Source organism: Daphnia carinata, chromosome 3 (assembly GCF_022539665.2).
Source record: "Daphnia carinata strain CSIRO-1 chromosome 3, CSIRO_AGI_Dcar_HiC_V3, whole genome shotgun sequence".
NCBI classification, from domain to species: Eukaryota; Metazoa; Arthropoda; class Branchiopoda; order Diplostraca; family Daphniidae; genus Daphnia; species Daphnia carinata.
In genome coordinates, this window is record NC_081333.1 from 7,987,313 (window position 1) to 8,008,113 (window position 20,801).

At 41.8% G+C, this 20,801-nt stretch overlaps 3 protein-coding genes and 2 long non-coding RNA genes across 6 annotated transcripts in view; 3 read left to right on the forward strand and 2 right to left on the reverse strand.

Moving 5' to 3' along the window:
• LOC130685618 (uncharacterized) overlaps window positions 1-20,801 on the reverse strand; it is an 83,208-nt gene that overhangs the window by 11,326 nt on the left and 51,081 nt on the right. The gene's annotated exons all lie outside the window — the stretch shown is intronic.
• Window positions 296-2,141, forward strand: LOC130685609 (uncharacterized). Its single transcript, XM_057508933.2, has 5 exons — window positions 296-552; window positions 649-747; window positions 847-1,325; window positions 1,389-1,574; window positions 1,668-2,141. The coding sequence occupies exons 1-5, from the start codon at window positions 420-422 to the stop codon at window positions 1,734-1,736; spliced, it is 966 nt and encodes a 321-aa protein (XP_057364916.1). The 5' UTR covers window positions 296-419; the 3' UTR covers window positions 1,737-2,141.
• LOC130685600 (uncharacterized) lies at window positions 4,635-19,145 on the reverse strand. Its single transcript, XM_057508919.2, has 11 exons — window positions 18,544-19,145; window positions 13,441-13,555; window positions 11,845-11,996; window positions 10,950-11,062; window positions 9,329-9,441; window positions 8,245-8,326; window positions 7,183-7,313; window positions 6,837-6,977; window positions 6,155-6,371; window positions 5,670-5,957; window positions 4,635-5,453 (listed from the first exon to the last, which is right to left on the reverse strand). Exons 1-11 carry the CDS (start codon window positions 18,601-18,603, stop codon window positions 5,435-5,437), a joined length of 1,431 nt encoding a protein of 476 aa, XP_057364902.1. The 5' UTR covers window positions 18,604-19,145; the 3' UTR covers window positions 4,635-5,434.
• Window positions 14,953-18,375, forward strand: LOC130685637 (uncharacterized). 2 transcript variants are annotated; one of them, XR_008999632.2, is made up of 4 exons: window positions 14,953-15,141; window positions 15,791-15,895; window positions 15,962-16,243; window positions 18,244-18,375. It is a non-coding gene; the product is annotated as an uncharacterized LOC130685637 (long non-coding RNA). The 2 variants fall into 2 exon arrangements; XR_009420720.1 differs by having other exon boundaries at window positions 15,791-15,885.
• LOC130685636 (uncharacterized) lies at window positions 19,063-20,746 on the forward strand. Its single transcript, XR_009420719.1, has 3 exons — window positions 19,063-19,197; window positions 19,288-20,155; window positions 20,217-20,746. It is a non-coding gene; the product is annotated as an uncharacterized LOC130685636 (long non-coding RNA).

Here is a 20,801-nt window from a genome sequence, read left to right on the forward strand (position 1 = left end):
GCGTCCAGGTAATGGATATGTTAAAAGACTTCACTTATCACGCGGCATGTCGAGAAGGCCGGAAGGTTCCCGTTCGATTTTGTGAAGTCCCATCTTTTTGGATTTCCATTGCTGGTTGAGTCCAATGTACACCGGTTATCAGTAGTTCGGTTGAAGAAAACTTTTCCTTGAGAGTGACGTCAATAGCATAAGCTCAGTTGTGATCCCAAAAGCGATACAGAACCCCACGACGCACTCTTTTTGGCTGAATGAAATAAAAGCTCATGGCACAGTCGGCATGACAGTTGATAATCATAAAGCGTGAAAGCCGGTGCTCCTTATTGGATCGGCATTAAAAGTCCAGCGCGAGAAAAGAAGATTTTATTGTTGGCGTAGTTTTCTTTTTTTGGAATTCGAAACTTTCTCAACGTGAATTGATTATGAGTCTCGAACTGAAATTGCAAGAGAACGGTGAAAACAAGTTACAGCTTCCTGGCGGCGATCTTCAAGGTTTCGTCTGTTTCACTTGGACCTCAGTTTTCCACAAATACGTAGACTATTGCAACTTGATCAGTAAGTAGCTCTTTGTTGAGGGTCATACTTGACTCACGAAGTTCCAACATCCATAAAAGGTCGATAGATTTTAATGCTTTTTCGTTTTCCTAACAGAGATTCAGGTCACCCTCGAAGGTTACCTGGTGACTAATCCTTCCAACAAGCTCAGCAGCGGGAAAAAATTCTACACTTCCGAGATTTTGTGTATCCGAGGTGAGTCTTATCGCTTCCGGCTTTTGTCCAATCTGTTCATTTTTTATTTTAAATCCAAAACGAACGCTTATACTATTTCGTCATATCTCGTTTGAACAGGTATCTATGGAGAGAAGCGGTTGGGTGAAGTATTCCCAAAGCGATCTTTTGCGTTTCCGTTTATGGTTAGACCGAATCACCCGCAGCACATGATGCCATCATGTCGCTCTGCCAAAATGTTAAACGTGGTTTATCGCCTGAAAACACGCGTTACGTTACGTGATCACGGTCAGCAAAGATCGCCCGATGCGGCTTACACTTGCTTCAGCCACCAATTGCCATTTAATATGACACCAGGATTGACTCCTAATCAGGCCACGCTGGAAGCTATCCAGCGGGCACGTAGTGCGTTCGAGACAAGCGGTGACAATCACGTCAACAAGGCCGTCACATTAAATGATGCATTCCAAATCAGGGCGTCACTTTCAGATCCAGTGGCTAGTGCTCAATCGCCCGGTGCGATCGAAGTTCTGGTCCGTCTAGATCAGATTCATGACACCACCAAGCCCGTTTCAAAAATCATTGGTAAACTCATTCAGGTAAAAAATTAGGTGAACATATTCACCAGCTCGATTCGTGACTAACCGTCCCTTTCCCTAAAGGAGTGTACCATCGAAGAAGGAATGACCGTGCGTAAAAAGGCGAAATTATTTAACATTCGCCTTGATGATGGCCAATGGCGAGACCGCAAATGCGAGGAATTATCGATTCCTTTCAATTTGCCTTCAGGTCTTTTGCCGACCCTCATCGAAAAGGATCGCAGCGCCAAAGTCTCATATCGTATCCAGGTAAATAGGCAATTCTCTGGCTTGAGAACTTCCGTTTGGAATTTGTACTCGTTGCATGTAAGCTTAATCGATTGTTTGTTTATTTTGAAACAGGTGGGCGCTCACGTTGGTAAAAAGGAAGAATGTTTCGTCACCTTGCCGCTGATTGTCGTGGCCCATTAAATATGGTGACGTTAGTATACGATCTCGTTCTAGATTAGTAGCTGATCAACGACGACGTCATGTGTAAACGTCATTTCTCAGTCAGACGTACAGACATTCTCAGGTCACGTCTCGACGCTGCGTGCGTTCATTTTTTTCCTCTGTTTATCCCGCAAACATCTCACGTTTCTCTCGTATTGTGTTCTTTGCGATGAAAAATAACAAAATGATCTTTGATATCCGTATTTACATTTGAACTTTTAGTCATCGTATATTTTACTATTCACGATCTAATTTTGTGTATACATCTGGAATGAACTAGATTGCATTGCTCTCGTGAAAAACAAACAAACAACCTTTGAACCGTTTGAAAATATTATGTATCGCATCACGTACTTTTGTTAACGCTTAATATAAAATTGAATCTTGCAATGGACAGCAGAAACAGCAGCCTCGTTTTGAGTGTGTGTATGTGTGATTGTGTAGTTCAGTGCATCAGGCTTAGCCATTGTTCACGTTCAGCCGATCCGGTAATGGATCCGCGTTCGACGGCTGTGCGACTTGCCACGCGGCTGGGTGGTCGTGATCGTTGCTGGCAGAGTTGAAACTTTATCGGCTACGGGATGTGTATCACTCTGAATTCCATTGAGGTTATGGGCCGTCGGTGATTGGTCTCCTGTACAAAACTAGGTTGTAAACATTAAACGCTCTATTTTGGATGGACTGAGCCAAAGAAAAGCCAAGCGCATCGATTTCCTATAGCCAAAAGCCCCGTTCGATTTGAGCGATGTAACGGATGTTAATTGCCGGATTCAACAGGGATCGACACGGAAACAGAATGCGCCAGGAAATTGCATCAAGCTCTATGTACTTGTAAAAAGAAAACTCTATAGCCATTAACTTTGTAACCATCCAGTTTAAATCCGGTTTGGCAATGGTATACAGAGCGTGAGTAATAAAAAAGGACGATGGAACTCTAACCTTTCAAACTGGCCGATGAGACAGCCTGGACGTTGAGGAAGACGAACAGCAATATGGAGCACAAGGCGATCCATCGTACAACTTGAAAGAAATTTTTCATCTCGCACAATTTGGAATAAATCCTACTGTTCAAGAAAGCGGAGTACTAGAACTGAAGAGTGAAATGTGAGTCGTTTCGATTTACTTCGATGTGACAGACTGCAGGACTATGAATTTACTGAGAAACGGGTCAGAACACGTCTCGACGTCCTTTCGTCTCTTTGTTTACTGATGGGACTAAATGCGCGTAGCATTCGTTTTATTCGAATTGTGACGAACCAAAACGACTTTAAAAAAAAAAAAAGAGAATGAAAATAAATAGTTCCGTGGGGGGGGGTTCGTGACAGCTCAAAGCGGAAACCAGATAATATGTAGAGAAAGAGCGCGGATGCCGGCAAGGATGAACAAAGTATGCCTTGACCCCAATCCGCCAAAGCGTGTATGTGTTTGCTATAAACGACTGGACGTTAGCAAGACAAGGTTATTCAAAACAAGTCTCTGATTTATGGCAGTCGCAGGACGCTCACGGACACGTTTCACGTCGTAGACTCATCATCAATTGATTCACCGGAGTTTGGTCCCACACACGTGGGGATTTCTAATGACGAATCGTGACCCATACCACAATTTACATAAAATGGATAAAGCAACCCTTTAATTGATTTCAGCCTGCCACGAAACTCTATGCGAATTTGGTTAACGAACTGTAACCCAGTTGCGAAGGCACAATAGGATAATGTACTACATCCTCCCAACGCCATTGACTACAATAGGTACCCGTCAAAGCTCAGACACGTTGTTTTTTTAATAAAATTTTTTTTTCTGAATGGAAGAATTTTAAGGCTTTCTTTATTCAGTCTTATTGTGCGTATAAGCGACCTTAATAATAGACGTGTTGAAACGTAGGATACATTGAACTCATTTAACTGTTTTAATAGTGGTGTACGCGACGACGTACGTGAAGCGAGATAGCTTCACGCATTCTATCGGGAGGAAGTAAATCTGCGGGAGAAGTAAATTTGAATGCCATCTAGCGGCTTTGGTAGCTTATCCCGATGTTTATGGGTATGCGGTTGACTTTGAAAAAAAAAAATCATGTCAGGAAAAAAGAAAAGAAATATGCAATGAATAAAAGAGAGAGGGAGAGACGAGTATTTGCACATTCAGGCAGAACAAGATAAGTAAAAGAAATAAAAGAAAAGCACTTTTTTTTACAGGCCAAATAAAAGACAGGAGCGGAAAGAAAGAAGAAAAAAAAATTCCCTATCCCTCTCGTCTCCTTCGTGACTGCGGTTATTACATTTCCCTCTCGGGAAAAGATCAGCCGGCCGCAGTTTTTCTCTTATTTCTTTTTTGTTTCTTCCCCATTTCACGGTCACCGCCCGCAGCGATGCCGGCGTACATATATTTTTTTTTTGTGTGTGTTCCTTCTGTTTCTTGAATAAAGAAGAACGACCCAGCCAAAGAGAATATTCCCCACCCCCTCCCCCTCCTTGATGTTCTTGGATGTTGAACTCTTGGCAGTTCAATTCCTCCGTTTTCTCTTCTTCCGCCTTCTTTTTTTTATCCATTCAGCGACCGATGTCTACATGCGCCAAAAAGAAGCAGTGCTCCAAATCACGCGGGCGGAACGAAGAAAAAAGGGACTTACTAATAACTAATAAATAAACACGCAAAAAAAACATTTTTTTTGGGTTATGTACATCGTTTTATTTATTATTATTTCATGACATAAAAGAAACACACACGTGATGTAACATCATTAGAATTATAACATGCTTTATGTGCCTTTTTTTTTTTTTACACGCACTGACATACACACATACGCCAATATAATCAAGAAATATGTTGTCGTGAGAATGATGCGGGCAGCCAATAATGGAACAATAGTTAAAAAAAAAAAAAAGGAGGAGAAAATTGCACAATTGAAAATAGCACCCAAGAAAACAAGTGCTTGAAATTTAATTGCGTGATTTCTTGTTAGCCGAAATCCGCGAGTAGTTAAGTTCAGCACGATATACCGTGGGCGAGTTTGGTATCCACACTAGCAGTACACACAATAACGAAACTTGTTCGGCAAACAACAATGGATGTTAGTGGGAATGCTCATTTGTTTTTTTTAGTTATTAAAATATTTTTGTTTTGTTTGCTTGTTATGTTTATCGGCGATTTTATCTTAAGTGTTCCTGTCGAAAGTCTTAAATGTTTTGGTTTTTTCAGAAAACAAACAAACAAAAAGACACGCAACGGTAGAAACAACAAAAATAATAGATATCTATATGACGAATCGAACGGAGGTGTTGGCGGCCCAAATACATAAAGCCATTATTATTAGAATTAGATCAACTCGTTTCGTTTTTTCCCCCATGAATGCGTAAATGTCTTTTATAATGTTTACTATGGCCTTGTCTTCACAAAATAAAAAGGGAAAAAACAAAACACACAAAAAAAAACAAGTTTTCTATGCTTCTTCCTCTTCATTCAACCATTCTTCTTTCGTCTTTTAATTTTTTCTTCTTTCCATCTCCGCCTTCTTCATTCTGTGTGTCTCTTGCTGGTATTCCACTCTCTCGTAGGGGAGCCGACCTTTAACCCGCGAGTCACGCAAGTTACACAAGTCCCGCAGCAAAGGTGGAAAAAATATGTACAGTTGTTCCTCCTCTCCAGCAGCTCTTTGTCTCCCGCCATCATCATCATCATCAATGCACTCGAGTCCCGCTTTAGAAGCAAAAACACACACACAACATGAAAATAAAGAGAAAGGAAACAAAAATAAGCAAAAATATTCAGATATCAAACAGTATAATCAGATGCACAGTATACGACGAGAAGGACGGAGATTTGAATTTCAAAAAAAAAAAAGAAGCGGAAAATAATGGAAGTCTAGAAAACAAAAGAAAAAGACAAAAAAAAAATATGATAATAATAATTTACTTGGCCGAGTAATGCGAGCCAGAGATGGAGCCTGGTCCGGGACCGTGATGGACGTCGCCGTTTCCGTTCCGCGGATCACGCCGTTGTTGAGTGGCTGTATGATTCTGATGGCCGTTCTGCTGTCGTTGGCCGTGATGAACTCCGTTGGCCCCTGGCGCCGAATAGCGGCTTCCGGGCCGTGAATGGACGATGGCATAATGATCGCTGTTGGTCGAGTAGGAGCGGGTCGAGTTCATGGTCGAGCCAGCCGAGATGTAGCCCGGTTTGCTCACCCCGTTCAGCGAGTAGCTAATGAACGCCAACAAATCATTTTCCATTAGTCCGTTGTCTCGTTAGTCGACGCCTCCAGCCAGGACCAGGAGGTAACCTATAGTCTTTTAAGCCCCACGTCTTCTCAGCTGTATTTATGTACAGTGTACAGGTAAGTGCTATAGTATTTAGTGTCTGTTTCGTTAACACACACACACAGAGAGAGAGACACATACCGTGATCCGTATTGCGATCCGTGCCAGGAGCGATAAGGGTCATACTCCTCGATGATGCTGGGCTCCTTCTCGATGACTTCGGTCTTGGAACAGGAGCAGGTCATGGCCGAACAGAGGAACACGTTGATGATGAGCATAATCAGGAAGAGGATGCCGAAAGCGATGCATAAATAGAGCAGCCAGAGCGGTTGGATGCCCGAACAAGTAGCCACTGCAACTAGACGGTGGTAGATAAACAATACGTTCGTATAATAATCCAAGGGAAATCGCAGTAAAGAAAGAAAGAAAACAAAAGAATAATGCAATGTGAACGGAAAACAAAACAAAACAAAAAAAGGCGCACACGGGAACAAGAAAGAACACCATCATCAAGTATTTCTCTTTCGCTTGTTTGCGCTTATTTGCTTTAGTTTTGTTCTCTTGCCAAAAATGCTCCAAGCATATCATGTTCTCTCGTCTTTCAACTACGTCCTGATTGTTGATATGAGCATTGTCCTAACGGACCGTGTGAATTTCACTTTTTGTTCATCTCTCATTCCACTTGTTGCTGTAACAAAAAACTCAAATGGAAACGACCATTTCAAAAGTGTTGGGGACAACGTTAGCCGTTGCAACGTCTGACGAGGATTACGGCAAAATTGAAAACGAAAAGAAAAGAATAAAAAAGGATGACTAAGATTACGTGGAGCAGCTCCCGGATCGACGACATAGACGCTGTAGGAGGCCATCAGGCTCCCCTCCGAGTCGGGTACGTCGCGGCCAATGGCTCGACCCTGGGCGAAAGGAGTCACGTCGTCGTCGCAGAATGCTTCGCCGCACCCGCCTGCATTCACGAAATTCAAAAAGATTCATTAGTTGTTTATGCTCACTCTTGCCTTGTCAATTGTGAAAAAGAACAATATGGCCACTGTTGAGATTTAAAAAAAAAAAAAAAAAAGAAATATGGCTAGTTTCCTCTCGAAACAAGGGGTAAGTTCCATTAAGCCAAACAGACGGTACAAACTAGCGTGACGTGTTGTGTAACGCACCGTTGCAGACGAGGATGTCGCACTGAATGTTGACGACATTGTACTCGGCGAAACGGTACATCGGGATTTCAGCCTCGGCGTAACCTTTGTTATCATGGATAAAGTTGGTTGCGATCTTCTTCTCTGGGCATCTAATTTCAAAATAAGAAAAAAAAATGGCGTTTAGAATGCATCAGACGAAGCGGATACACAGTAATGAGGCAAAGATTATGTTGTTTTTCGTCCGACTAATCCATCACCCGACAACGCTTTTTCCCCCTTCGCCATAAGCACAAAAGAATACACCCAACAAATGCAAATTCAGTCGTGCGTTCGCTACGACGGACAAAAGAATTCACCTTGACCAGCTTCTTTCTGATTTTCAAAAAATGCATTTTTTGTGTGTGTGTGTGTATGTGTTATTTTATGCTAATACATGTAGTCGATGAGGTGCTGCCCGTGTGTTGTTTATACACGTCGTAGACGAACAGGAAGTCATATTATGGCCAAATGCCAGAGAGCATCAGCAGTAGATTTCGTGCCGTCATCATCCTGAAAAAAAAAAAACATTCTTCTTTTCTTTTCCCCATCTCATTCCCGACCCATAAAGCCATCAATGTCTGGCAATATATACCTGGGAAAATAAAAGTTACTGCTATTCTCTGAGATATTCTTTTTGCTAATAAGCAAATGCCCTTCCCTTCGGATATGCTAATAATGAATCGCAAAATATGACTTTGCAAAGCATTTATCGATGGCCGTCTAGAATTTATTCTAAAGATTGGCAAAGGTCATCGGAGCCGAGTTTCGGAAAGCTAAAAGGCGAAGCATCTACGTTCTTGATTTCAATCAACATAAATATGCCTCGACGCGCTTAATAAAACTTAATTGAATTTCTCGAACGGAAAACGTTCGTCTTGCACAACAGTATGCCACACACGTTCAAACAAAACATAATTAAAAAGATGAACAAAAATAAGTTTTCACCTGACGTGAAATAGCAAAGAAAAAAAAAGGGGTATTGAGTTCCGTAACAGTTAACGACATCATTTCAGTTTGAGCTTATTTCTTTTTAAAACTTACCCTCGTTTATCGAACAATGGAATGACGCTGCTGTTGGGTCCGCCGTAGGTGAAGCACGAAGACGGTCGGAATCCGTAAAAACCTGGAAAAAGAAATGTTCAAAAAAGAAGATGATAGAAACGAGGTCGTAAATAACTTGGACTGGTAAGTCCTCTTTTCATTCTCTTGTGTAATGAACATTGAGGTCGTCGATTCATTTCTTTCTAGTTTATTTAGTTTTCTTTCTTTCTCATATAGATGCACAGTAGACATAGTCAACTGGAGAGCTATATATCGGGCAGCTGTTGAACGAGCAACGCGCGGAATGAAGCCGCCAGAGGAATGTGTTACCAACAAGGCGAGGAGGGCAACAGTCATAACCATCCAGTCATTTAGTTTATGTTCCAAAAAGGAAGAACGAGCTAGGGAAAACACAGCTTTTCCGTTTTCCCTTTTTTTTTGTTAGTTCTCTCCCCTTGTTCGCCTTGATTTTTCATGGTCTTCGTCAAGGTTACCTAGACACTGCTGGACCAATGCCTAATTTGGCTATTCAGATGTTACACCTTGTTGGAAACTCCCCAAAAAGGAATATGTTCAAATGTTGCCCTCTAAACTCTCTCTCTCTTTTGCTCATCCCACCCTCTTGTGAAATAGGTGTGTAAACTATGCATAAGGTATTTTGAAATCAGCTTTTGTTTTTTTTTTTCGTCTTTGTTGCTTTTCTTTTATCTTTTTTTTTTTTCAAACAAGTTTTTTTTGACGATGACCGCTGTTCACGCAGATACAAGGATTTCGTGACCGAGCTGCATGCCAGTTCTCCGTCAATACCGTTTGCATACGAATTATCCAAAGTGAGAAGAAGAGAGAAAAAAAAAAAGAAGAATTTTTACAGCGCGAAACGGATCAAATGGATGGACCGTGAAAGAAAAGCGAAGAAGAAAATTGCTGGAGGAAAAAAGATTCCACCCCTTCCCTCTCAAATTGAAACGGATGTAACGATGACGAAGAAAACATTTTCACATGTTCTTTGCCTTGTTTTCTGCCCTTTAAAAGCCAGACAAATCCCAGCCCAAAATTTTTGAAAAAATAAATAAATAAAACGTACTGTCGAGATTGTTAACGCCGACTCTGAGTTTGTATTTGCGGCCGTAGACGGCCTCGGTGACTCGCTTGTTGTCCTCGCTGTATAGTCTCATGTAGGCGTCGGCCGTCTCGTTTCTATATTTTGGCGTGTGTGTGACAATACGAAAAAGGACGGGAAAAAAAAAGAAAAGAAAGAAAAAGAATCATTAATAACCGCATTCCGGTCGTTTGAAAAGACATTACAAGTATCTTTTTTCCTCTAGGAAAAAACAACAAACAGCAGCATCCCCAGCGATGGCAACAGTCGGCAAAGGGCGGTGGCCGCGCGCCCGTTGCAATCGCAACGGCAATCCGTTTCCCGTGAGCGGTGCATAATGAACCATTTCAAAAAAGGTCTAACGACTCCCCCCTCTTGACCCGACCCCTTACTAATGGCAAAACGCAACGGAATGTTCCTCGTAACTCTTCTTTTATTTTATCTATTTTTTTTTTCTCATTTTCTGTTTGGCAATTTGAGTTTTCTGTTTTCCTACACGCTTCTCCTTTTTTTCCCTTTCTTCTTCTTCTTTTTAAATCTCGTGAATCGTTTTCCTGCTAGATTAAGACTTATACGTTGCGTTTTCAGTGGCCGCTGGCCGCAGACGCCGCCGCCGCTCATTTTCTCGTATTACGGAATTTGTTTTCAATTGATTCACGAGGCCGGTGATTAGGTCAGGCTTTAATAACAACACGTCTAGCAAATCACAATGCGTAAGAGAAGCGCTAATTGGTAGGTAAGCAGCTCGGGCAAAATGCGCTTTCGGCGCTGCCTTTGTGTGTCGCGGATGTGTTTTCTTCATCTCTTCAGTTGATATTTTCAGGAGAGAAAAAAAAACGAAGTATTTCGCAACGTGTTCGGAAAGATCGTCGTGACGGGTTGATAATATCTCCCGCTCGTGCCGTGCTGGCCCCTAGCGGAGACCTTCAACTAAATCGTTCAAAAAAAGAATCCGTCCGCGTCTCGCAAGAAAGTGTACGTACAATACAAGTCAAAAGGAAACGCAAAAAGCAGCACACATTTCTATGTTATCGTTTTCGTCTCCCTCCCCCCTCTTTTTTTGCGTTTCCGTAGACTACACAATCAAAAATTGTGTTAAAAAAAAAAAGATCAAAAACTCCCTTCCGGAGAACAACCGACAAACAAATGATAACTCAACGCCAATCATCAAGTCCTTCGGTTAATTCTTGTAAAGGATGACACAGTCCATCGTGACGGGATTTCACGCTAAAAACGAACTGGAAATTTTGGCTAAACAAGTCACGTATTGTGCTCGTGCAGCAAAGGATTCAGAAGCTGGGCAGCAAAACATGGCCGCCGACGCTCAATGACGTCACATCGAGTGAAAGTTTCGTCGATAAATCGAGCGTGAGATTCCAAAGCATTTGCATAAATGACATCAGCCGTGAAAGAATGCTGACTGCCATTATCGCGCCATTCACGCCCACTCAAATTCGTACACCCGCGTCAATACGTTCTCGCAACGGGAGGGAATGGGAGGCGAAAAACGTCGATGTTTTTTTTTTTTCTTCTTTTCTCGTTGGTATGGTAATGAAAGAGATTCGGAATACAAGCATCTGAACAATGAAATTGCGAAAGTACCGACCTTGAGTTGCGAAAGGCTGATCGGCCGCAAGTGATGACGTAATATTTGTCGTCGCCGAGCTCCAGCGTCCGGTGGAACCGCACGGCGATCGGGACGGATCGTTCGCTCGTCCGCTGTGAAGCAACAAACAAATGAAATTAAAAAAACAAACCCATGGACAAACCCGCTGAAAAATGAGGCACAAAAAAAAATATATTAAATTGAGTCGCCCTTCATCATCTTTGCAAATCTCATTATGACCAATGATGGATAGATCTAAAGGCGGATTGAGAAGGGGTACTCTTTTGACAGTTCAAAGTCATTCGTTCCCCGAAGGCCCTCTTTTTTTCCATTCCAGCAATTGTATTTTAATCGCTTCAAGGTGAGTACGTACCTACGCACACATACACAAGAAACACCCACCCACCCATGTGTTGCCTCGTCCACAAGGCACGGTACAGTGGGCGAATGTGCAAAGTTATCCATCCGGAAACGACGGTTTATATATTTATTTAATGCAAGACAATGGGCTTCAACTTGTAGTGCCATCTTTTTCCCTTTTTCAGCAAAGAGTGTGCACACACACACACACACACACGAAGAGAATGAAAAGTAAAGAGACTACTAGGACATAGCGCCCTCCAGGCGTTGCGCATCGCCCGGACGGGCTGAACCGGTCATCCGTTCATGCCAACCGCCATCTTTAAATAAATATTTCCCACTTTCTTTTCTCGTTTTAGATTTCAGGTCCTTTTCCGTTCTTTTCTTTTTCTTTCCATTCCCACGGCATGTGTGTGTGTGTGTGTGTGAGTAGGCAGTCATAAGGCATGTCTCTATCAGGGAGAATGTCATTGCTGGCCAACAGGCAAGAAAAACAAAAGAGGACAAGGAAAATAGGTGGGCGGTTGAAACTTACGTCGTTGATGTAGACGCCGCAGAAATCCGTGTCGTTCGGGCGGGCCAGCATGTTGATACGCAAATTGGCCGTCGTGTTGCCGTCACCGTAGACCGTGCAGGCCGGACTTCGCTTGCAATCGCCTCTCGCCCGATCGCACACGTGCATCACGCCTGTAAAAAAGCGACACACACGCAAAGAAATACACCTTAATTAAAGAGACACCGCAATAACAGTCACGTGTGTTAGAATCATTCATTTCAGAAAGAAACGATTATGTTTTCCAACTTTTGCTTCATTTCCATTCGCGTTGGAAAGATGAATTTGCAGTTTTCTCTTTTGTACAAGGCTAAAGAATCAACCACAGACGTACGTGTTGGAGAATTCACGATATATCTATCATTCCGTTGGCTGCGTGTCGGATCGATTGAAAGACCGATAAAGGACATTTGCTGTGTGTGTATATGATTTTCGGCTAGGAATTCTCACGCTGTATACACAGCACAGATACAAGTTATGCTGTTGCGGAAGGACAATAAAAATGTTGCACGCTCTATTTCGAAAACAAAAATCAGCCCGAAACGCAATTGTTTTTAAAATTACACACGCATCGTACAGAACAAATGTGCTACACATGTTCTTTTTCGTTATTTTGTTGTTTTGTTCTGCCTCCTCATCCGCCTTTTACCGATAACACGGCAGAGAGAAGAGCGTAACAGCACCTCACTGCTTGCGCTTTGCGTGGTTGTTTTTGTATTTCGTGTTATTACCGATCGTTGTGGGAGTGGTCGTACGTGATTGCCTGCCTAACGAAAAACAATGGGAAAATATCGCAGTCATATTTATGTGTGTCTATAACGCCTGACCCCGAGCCGCCCCCTTCATTTTTTCCCCAATATGAATTTTATAACAAAATAATAATCTCGAACACACCCAACTTACGTAATCTGAAGAAAATAGAATTCGATCAAACCGTATACGCCGTGATTCATCATTCGAAAAACTACCTTTAAACAACAAAATTATTCCGCGAGAAAAAACAAAGAGTATGGACACTAAATCGGTTTTGTTCTTGTCGGAATGTAATAATGGAAAGAGGCCACCTTGAATCACGAACCCCCCCCCCCCCCGTGATACATAATACGTTTTCACGATGATGAGTTGCAAAGGAAGGGAAACCAGTTTTAGATTTTTTTTCTTTTTTCGAAAAGGGCCGAAAGGAGATCACACGGAGCTCGTGTAACCTCATTCGCTAGCGTTTGTTTTTTGCTTTTGCTACACGTGATTCATTCCCGCAAGAGGAATTTTCGGCGTACACGCGCGTTCGTTGAACTCCCATTGAATAATTTTTCTGTTGAACAAAGCATTTCAAATTGGAAAATGCGTAGAGGAAGAATTTTTGTTTGCCTTTTTTTTTTGTTACTGAACTTTGTCAACTGTAAAATTCGCTTTCCGTGTTCAACAATCAATGTAGAATTTTTTTAAATCACGAATTTTTTCGGGAGCTGCGTATTCCGTAAAGGATGCTCTCCCGCCCAAAAAATAAATAAAATGTACACCCAAATGGATATTGCTTGTAAATAAAATGTGCGTGTGTAGCAGTGATGAAAATGTTACCTTGGAATGCTTGTTTGGTTTCCACTTTGATGGTCATCAATCCGCCCTGGCAGCTGGCCGTGACAGAAGGGAGAAATTCTGCATCAACAGGGCTAGCTAGTTGACTATCTGCCATCTATTTGTGGTTTCATGGTGCACAAAAGAAAAGTAAAATCAATGAATATTTATTACTAACGAGTTATTTTCAGGTCAGAAAATTAGACCTAACCCACAAGATAACATTCACACCGTATAAACTCCTCCTTGCGCCCATGTTGGAAAATCCTTTCGGAATACACCCCAAGAATGAAGAGAAACAGGCAAAAATGAATCACTATTTTAAGGTCTTCGAGTCAGAAGAAAAGTCATAAAATTTGAGAGAAAAAATTGGAAAGCGAAGGCCGTTCGAGACAACACCGATCTCCTTAAATGGACGGACGCCAACGGCGCTGAAAGTGAACGATGCCTGTAAAAGGGCGTACTGCCGACCGTGCCCGGCCATCCGAAGGCCATCACTGATCTTTCCCCATCGTTTTTGGGAGGGTGAGATGATGCTGCACGTTGCCTTCTGTTGTTGCTCAACTGACCGATTTCCCATATGCGGAACGAAAACATACAACCTAAAAAATTGGTTTCCCCTTGAGCTTTTGTTAGGCAGACAATCGAATAGGAAAAAATATGGCAGTTGAAGAGAAAACAGAAGATTCTTGGGGTTTGTCTAAGCAATTGAATATGTGTGTCCGCAGTCTTGACGTTGTTTGAATTTCGCCGAACGCATATGGCAAAAAAAAAGGATGAAATGAGATTAACTATTAAAATAAACCTGTTTTTAATTCCATGTGAAGATGCCTTTGTGTGTCGACATTTAGTTTTTCGCTGTACCACTGTCGGCTTTCCAGCACACGTTGTTTTTAACTGTATTTGACAGATGAGTTTCTTTAGTTGAAAACAACACGGCGATATTCACCAATGCAAGCATTTTGGATTCTTTCGGGGCAAATTTGAATAACAAATAACTGACACGGAATGAAATCAGCCCATAGCAATTATTATTGTTATTGTTATTCTGATTGTTTTTGCTTTCGGCCTCGGGTTGCCTTTTCTAACATCAGGTTTCACCGATGGCAATAATAGTTTAACAGCTCACCATAGTCAAACAGGTTTCTGCTTATTTCTTTATACTTGGAATGTGATGAACAATGTCTTTGTCTGCCTAACATAAAACTGAGGTAGAATTTACACTAGTCGAGATTATAAACCTTAACGAAAGTACCGAAACAATTGACTGAAATTTGTTTCATCGGCTGGCACCCTGTTGCTTAAGTACAACATTGCGAGATCGCATTAATTTCTATCCTCTTTTTGTTAGTTTTTATGAATAATCAACGTAAGCCTTTTTTTCTTCTTTTTTAAGTTATTATTCATTTTTTTCTTTAGGTAATTCTCAACGTAAACTCATTAGGAGAACCTTCAAAATAAGTAAAAAAAAAACGTAGGTTTCGCGGGTTGTGAGCGTCATTTGTGTGGGGACGTGTGTGTCAGCTTGACGTCCATCTGCCATCTTTTCTCCACTGGCCAACGAGGTTAAAATAGCCATTTTCAAAATGGTAGAACTGCTGGCTGGCAAATTAGTTGTTTCCATGCTATCTTAAGTGGGTATTTACTGAGTGTTTACCAGCAGTTTTTGTCTCTTCTACAACTGGAAAATTTACGACCAAAAAGGTATTTATCTTTTTTTCTTGTTTTTCCCCTTCCCCCATACCCTCGCCACTTCTCTAGAGAGTGATGGAAAATATCGTGTTGCATGCTGGTGTTGACCAAATTCACTTTGGTAGGTTCTTTGTAGAAAGCGAAAAAAAGAGAACCGATTTACTAAGTTCAGTTCATTTACCTCAAGTCAGATAATAATCGAGCGACAAGAACCACTAGAAATAATGGAGAGTAGGCAAGGAGAAAAAAAGATGAAAAAAAAAATTTCCAGGAAAAGGCAAGAAAAAAAAGTGTAAGAAGAATGGACATCAAGAGAGGCCAATTAGCCCGTGACGAAGTCGATTATCTATGTCCTTTGTTCTTTCTCTATCTATCTATGGCTGCTTTGTTCAATTCGTGTTGCTGAAGCTCCAAAATCGGAATGTGATCATGTAGCGTTGTTATGCGGTTAAATGCAGGACATACCCCATGATCGTTATCATTAAAAAGGTTGTAGATCGACGTCCAGAAGCGGGTACTTTAAGTGTATACACACACAACGATATCACACCACAGCGTACAGTAATGTGAAAGCTAGTGGGGGTGAAAGACACTAAAACTCCACAACAAAAAAGTTTTATTTTACTTTTGTTTAATCTAGACTTTTTTTTTCTTTTTCTAGGTTGTCCTTTACGATAGGTCGTTGTGGCTCGATGAGACAGGCCTAAAGTTTTTGTTTTGTGCCGACCTTGGAAACCGTATAACATCTAACAGCAGGTAGCAGCAGGTATACACTTAATTCATTTCAAGATATAATCACATCATTCGAGCGCATTCTTTACCTGTTACGCAGATACCCTTCTCTGCCTTAACTGCTGTGTGGTTATCCCTTCAAGAAATTTCCATTAGGAAAGAGCTTGCTGAGCCTTCACTTCTCTGGTCTTTGTTTCCCTATTCGTTGGCATGGAGAGAAACTGTCAAAACCTCAAAAGGAAGGAAGAATAACAAACAAAGCAGCTCTCCAAGAATTGTTTGTTTTGCTCAGTGAATCGACAGGTCCTAGTTTCGAATCAACAAATAGTGCAGCTATGCCTCGTGGAGCTGCAGGCAAAAGAAGACAAGGAAGAACAGAAAAGTAAGAATGTAGGTAGCCTCAATCTAACGTCCCTTTCTTAGCCGGAAGGACTGAATCGGCAATCCAAGTCACACATACAGACACATGTAAGATATAGCACTGTAAAATTCTTTTTTGCCGTTGTTGTTAATATGCATGGGCGGCTACGATGCCAGTCAAGTCTCGTGCGGGAAGTGAAAGCAGCTATTTGTTATCAGAGAGCACGTCCGCACGACACACCGTATACAGCGTGGCAGCGCTAGATGGAAGACGTGTCTAGATGGCGACGTAGTATGCGCAGCAACACAACAGACAGGTTAGACGGATAGGTAGTGAAGTACTTGGAAACGAACGAACGAGAAAAGGAGAATTTCTCTTTGAATTTTTGTTGTTTTCTCTTCTCCTTTTATTCTTCCCTTCGTTGTCTTCGTCGGCCCTTACCAAATTGGGCACCGTGTCAGATCAGACCGGGAGAGAGAGAGAGAGAAATCCATGTCAGGATGGCCCGCTTTCACCAAAACGACGGACGATCCATTCCAGCTCAACAGGTGAAAACTGACCCGCTGTAAGCCATTATTGTTTCTCGGCCAAAAGAACAAATCAAGAAAGACGTATCGTTCCACTGCTGTTGTGCTATTCCCTTTGCAAACGGGTCTGCGGTCCCTTATACAATGCGTACCTCTCTTGTTTTATCTTCGCTTTTGACATGATGGCTTTTTACAGGGGTCTTCTGCTGTCTACCTCCTTTTTTTTTTTTCGTGTTTAGCGCTTAGACTAGGTAACGAGGCCAGTGAATGTCCAAAACTAGGGAGAGAGCGTGATATCGGGACTGATTCTGTTTTTGTCGTTTGTTTGTTTTTCTTTTTCTTTTTTTTTTACTGGTGCTGGTATTTGGAAGAGAAGATTTTCGAGGCTCGCATCCGGACAATCAACGAACGCTCGCCCGACTCTTAAACGCCGCCATGTGCCCCGTTACAGTGCCGGAAGAGGGCGTCGTCCCCGTGTGTTCAGGCTCAGCGCAGATAGCGAAGTTGCACGACACAAATCAAAGGCAGGGAAATAACAAACCCAATAGAGAGACTCCATACAACTATGTAATTTATGTACATAGTACACTCTGCTGCATGTATGCTGGTCTCGTCCGAACGAGACTCCACGCTCGATTTTGTTTTGTTTGGATGTTTTCTCTCATTTCAATATCCATCCATCAGTTCATACCAATTTTTTTTTTTTCTAAATCTTTCTATTGTTTTTTTTTTTTGTGCGTTATTCAAGGCCTCCCTGCCAAATCAAAAACGATTTGTTTCTCCTTTTTTCCAAACCCGCGAACATAGTCAATCACAAAGAAAGGAAACTAATATCAAACTTTTGAAGTAAGTGGAAATATTTCAATTGCTAATGTTTTGTTCTGTACGGTGATTGTCTTTTCCCTGATTTCCCACTTTTCGTTCGTTTGAGCTATTCGAGCCCAAGAAGGCCATCGGAATTGAGATTTTGATGTAATAATTTCGAAAAACAAGGACAACTCTGAAACCCGCTTTGCAAGCTTTGACCATCCCTATGCAACTGGTTTATTTGTTTTTGGTTTTTCGGCGTTATTGCTGTTGGTGTGCCAACCCATTCCAACTTAAATTTTTGTTTCTCCTGTCCCTTTCCTCTTCTGAAGAAGGAGAAAAAAAACAAAACAAAAAAAAACAGAGGAGGGGTTTGGAAAGAAATAAACGAGGAATGGCAAGAAAGAGAAGAAGCTTAGCGGTAGAAAGTCTTAGAGGCGGTGACTCGAAGCGTGACGGCGCGCACCTGCCGCTCTTTTACCTTGCGCCACCTCAAATTTCTTTTTTTTTTTCCCTTCATTATTATTGCTACTTATAAATAGTAAAACTAGTTTTGTTGCCGTTTTTTTTTTCCTACCCTCTACTCTCGAGTAGAAAACAAATCCATTGAGCTTTATTTATCGTTACGCTTTTCTCACATTTTTAAATCAAAATTCCATCTCGACTAAAATTCTTGTTTTCACGTAGGTTTTCTGGCTTGGCTGCTTGATTTTCCAACCGTGTCTACTCCGTGATGTAGTGGCTCTTCAATAAATTTCGAATGATATGGAACACTAAATTCTGGAATAAATCCGTTCGAGTTTCCCTCGAAACCTCCCCCCCTCAAAAAATGAAATGCGTGAAGTGAAAGAAAAGAACCGAAACCAAAAGAGAAAGAGAAAATGGAGAGGGAAGGAAAAGAAAAATGACAAGAAATGACAACACACGGGTCGTAACGAGCTGATGGCGGATATTCGGGGCGTCATCACAGACGACGTACACACTCACCTGAATGATGGCTGTCAACAGCAAGGAGATAATCCACAGGTAGTTTGACTTCGACGCCATTTCTCTTTTTTTTTGTGTATGTATTTATGTTTGTGTTGGGTAATTTTTTTTTTTCTGATGGATGTTTTGCTTTTTTTTTTTATGTATCGTGCCAGTATGCAGCAGCCGACACGTTGTTCCTCTTTCTCTCAGCTGAAAACTCACTGATGGATAACGCTTGCTCAGTAATAATTTTTTGTTGGTGCGCAACGCACGCGCGCCCACGTTGATCTACTATTCCCGGTAAAACCACTTGTATCGTACACTCACGCCAATTCGAATGGAACGTGAATCACTGTCGAAGCGCTACAACAATCCTTTAGCGATGGAGTTGAATGGTTGCACAAGATGTTGAATTAAAAGCAACAGTTGAACGAGTCTTGCGTAGTGGCTTGATTGAGTCGTGCCAGGCAAATGAAAGCTGACTTGTGAGCTCAGCGAACCAAAACTGAATAATAGCTAACTGAACCACAGAAAAATAACAAACTTTTTTTTGTAATTTAATTCTTTTTTTCTTTTTTCTTTTTTTTTTTTTTCACTAGCCTCGGCTTTCTCTCTGCTTCTCCCACTCGGGCGTACTGACGACTGGACCGGGCCGGCGCCCGCTACAGCCAGGTATATGCGCTGGATTTTTAAAATAACCACTCCTCCCTCTTCCCCCCTCTCTTTCCTCTCTTACTCTCTCTCTCTCTCTCTCTCTCTTAGGTGTATGCCCCGCGGGTGTTGAAACCAAGTGGAAGAAGAAGAAAAAGAAGAGGAACGGTGCGAAAGAGAACACGGAGGAGAAGAAGAAGAAAAAGTTCGGCCAGCGAAAAGCCGAAAGCTCGACGCGCAAAGGGAGTGAGGAAAGCTTGGTTGCGAGGCAGGTAGGTGGAGTGAAGGTGTATACACGTACCTGCTAATCCAAAAGCACCGCCCACTTCTTCCGGCCGCAGCGCGCGGGTGGTCGCGGATTCAAAACCGGCCCGACACGCTTCTCGATTCTCCCGGCTTATTCTCTCACAGTCCCATGAACTGCCTCGCTATCCTATGTGAGTATTATTTCAAAAGAAAAAAGAGAAAAATGATTCACTACCGCACCATCTAGCGAGCCGTCGATTCAACTTTGTCGGGAAAGACATAATGGAAGAAGTTGTCGCTCAAGTGTTTCCCTTACGTACGTCTGCAATTCCAGAGGGAAATGCTGGTTAATTTCATTTGTTTCATGATGAAAAACTTTCATCAAATTAGATATTGCTCATTTCGTCCCAATTTGTTCTACTTCCGGATGGTTGCCTAGCGCTGGATGGTACAATCTCTTGGGGTGTCCAGCGACTATTTGTAGTGTAGAAACTAATCGCATGTCGCGTTCACTTGTTTTTTCTTTTCTTTTTCGCTTTCCCATTGGTTTTTCTAATGCTTCCTTCCTTCATCCGCCCATTCTTCCGGTTGCACTCAACAAAAGCGACGTCAAGCTCTACCGCGAAGACTTATTATGTTCTTCACCTTTATATAAAAGAAAGGATTTATTCTTTCGCCTTGCAGACGAATCATCATCCAGCATTAAAGAAAACCGCGAGCTAAATCTTTTTGCGTAATAACATCAACGTCCGGTAGCGAGTTCGCATGTGATGTAATTCGCGTTTTCTTTTAAGATGGCTGGTGAGTTGTTACGCAGAGCTATTAAGGTGAACATGGTTGCCATGTACAAAGAGACAGACGTAATGCAAGAAGAACTGAATACTCAGACAGCATAATGAGAGGACACACAGTCGAAGATATCGGATAACTGGACTTCGCTGCTTAATGGCTGTTTAATTTTATGCGCTTGGTTGGTTGTTTTATGTACTCGTTCAGCCAATCTTGGGGAATTTTGCATTTTCGAAATGTTTTGCTTGCTTCATATAAAACGTTCGAATTTCTATTTTCCTTGTGGTTGGCGAGCGCAATATTAAATGGTTGCTAAGATGTTTGAGCATGCTCTGACGTGGCATCTTTGATCAACACACATGTCTCAAGTTCTTGCAGATCTGGCTGTTGCCGGAGTAACGAAAGTAAATGTCACCAATCCCGCAGAGATGTGAAACAAATTGAAAAAGCAGTCGAGCGAAACAAAAAGATCAATGTCTCCTTGAAAGATTATTCACACTGAAGCATAAGTTGCCTTTCTTTTTATTTCTTTTTATCTTAGGAGTCGAAAGTTTTGTAGATCAGACATCTCCTAAACAAGATATCCGTAT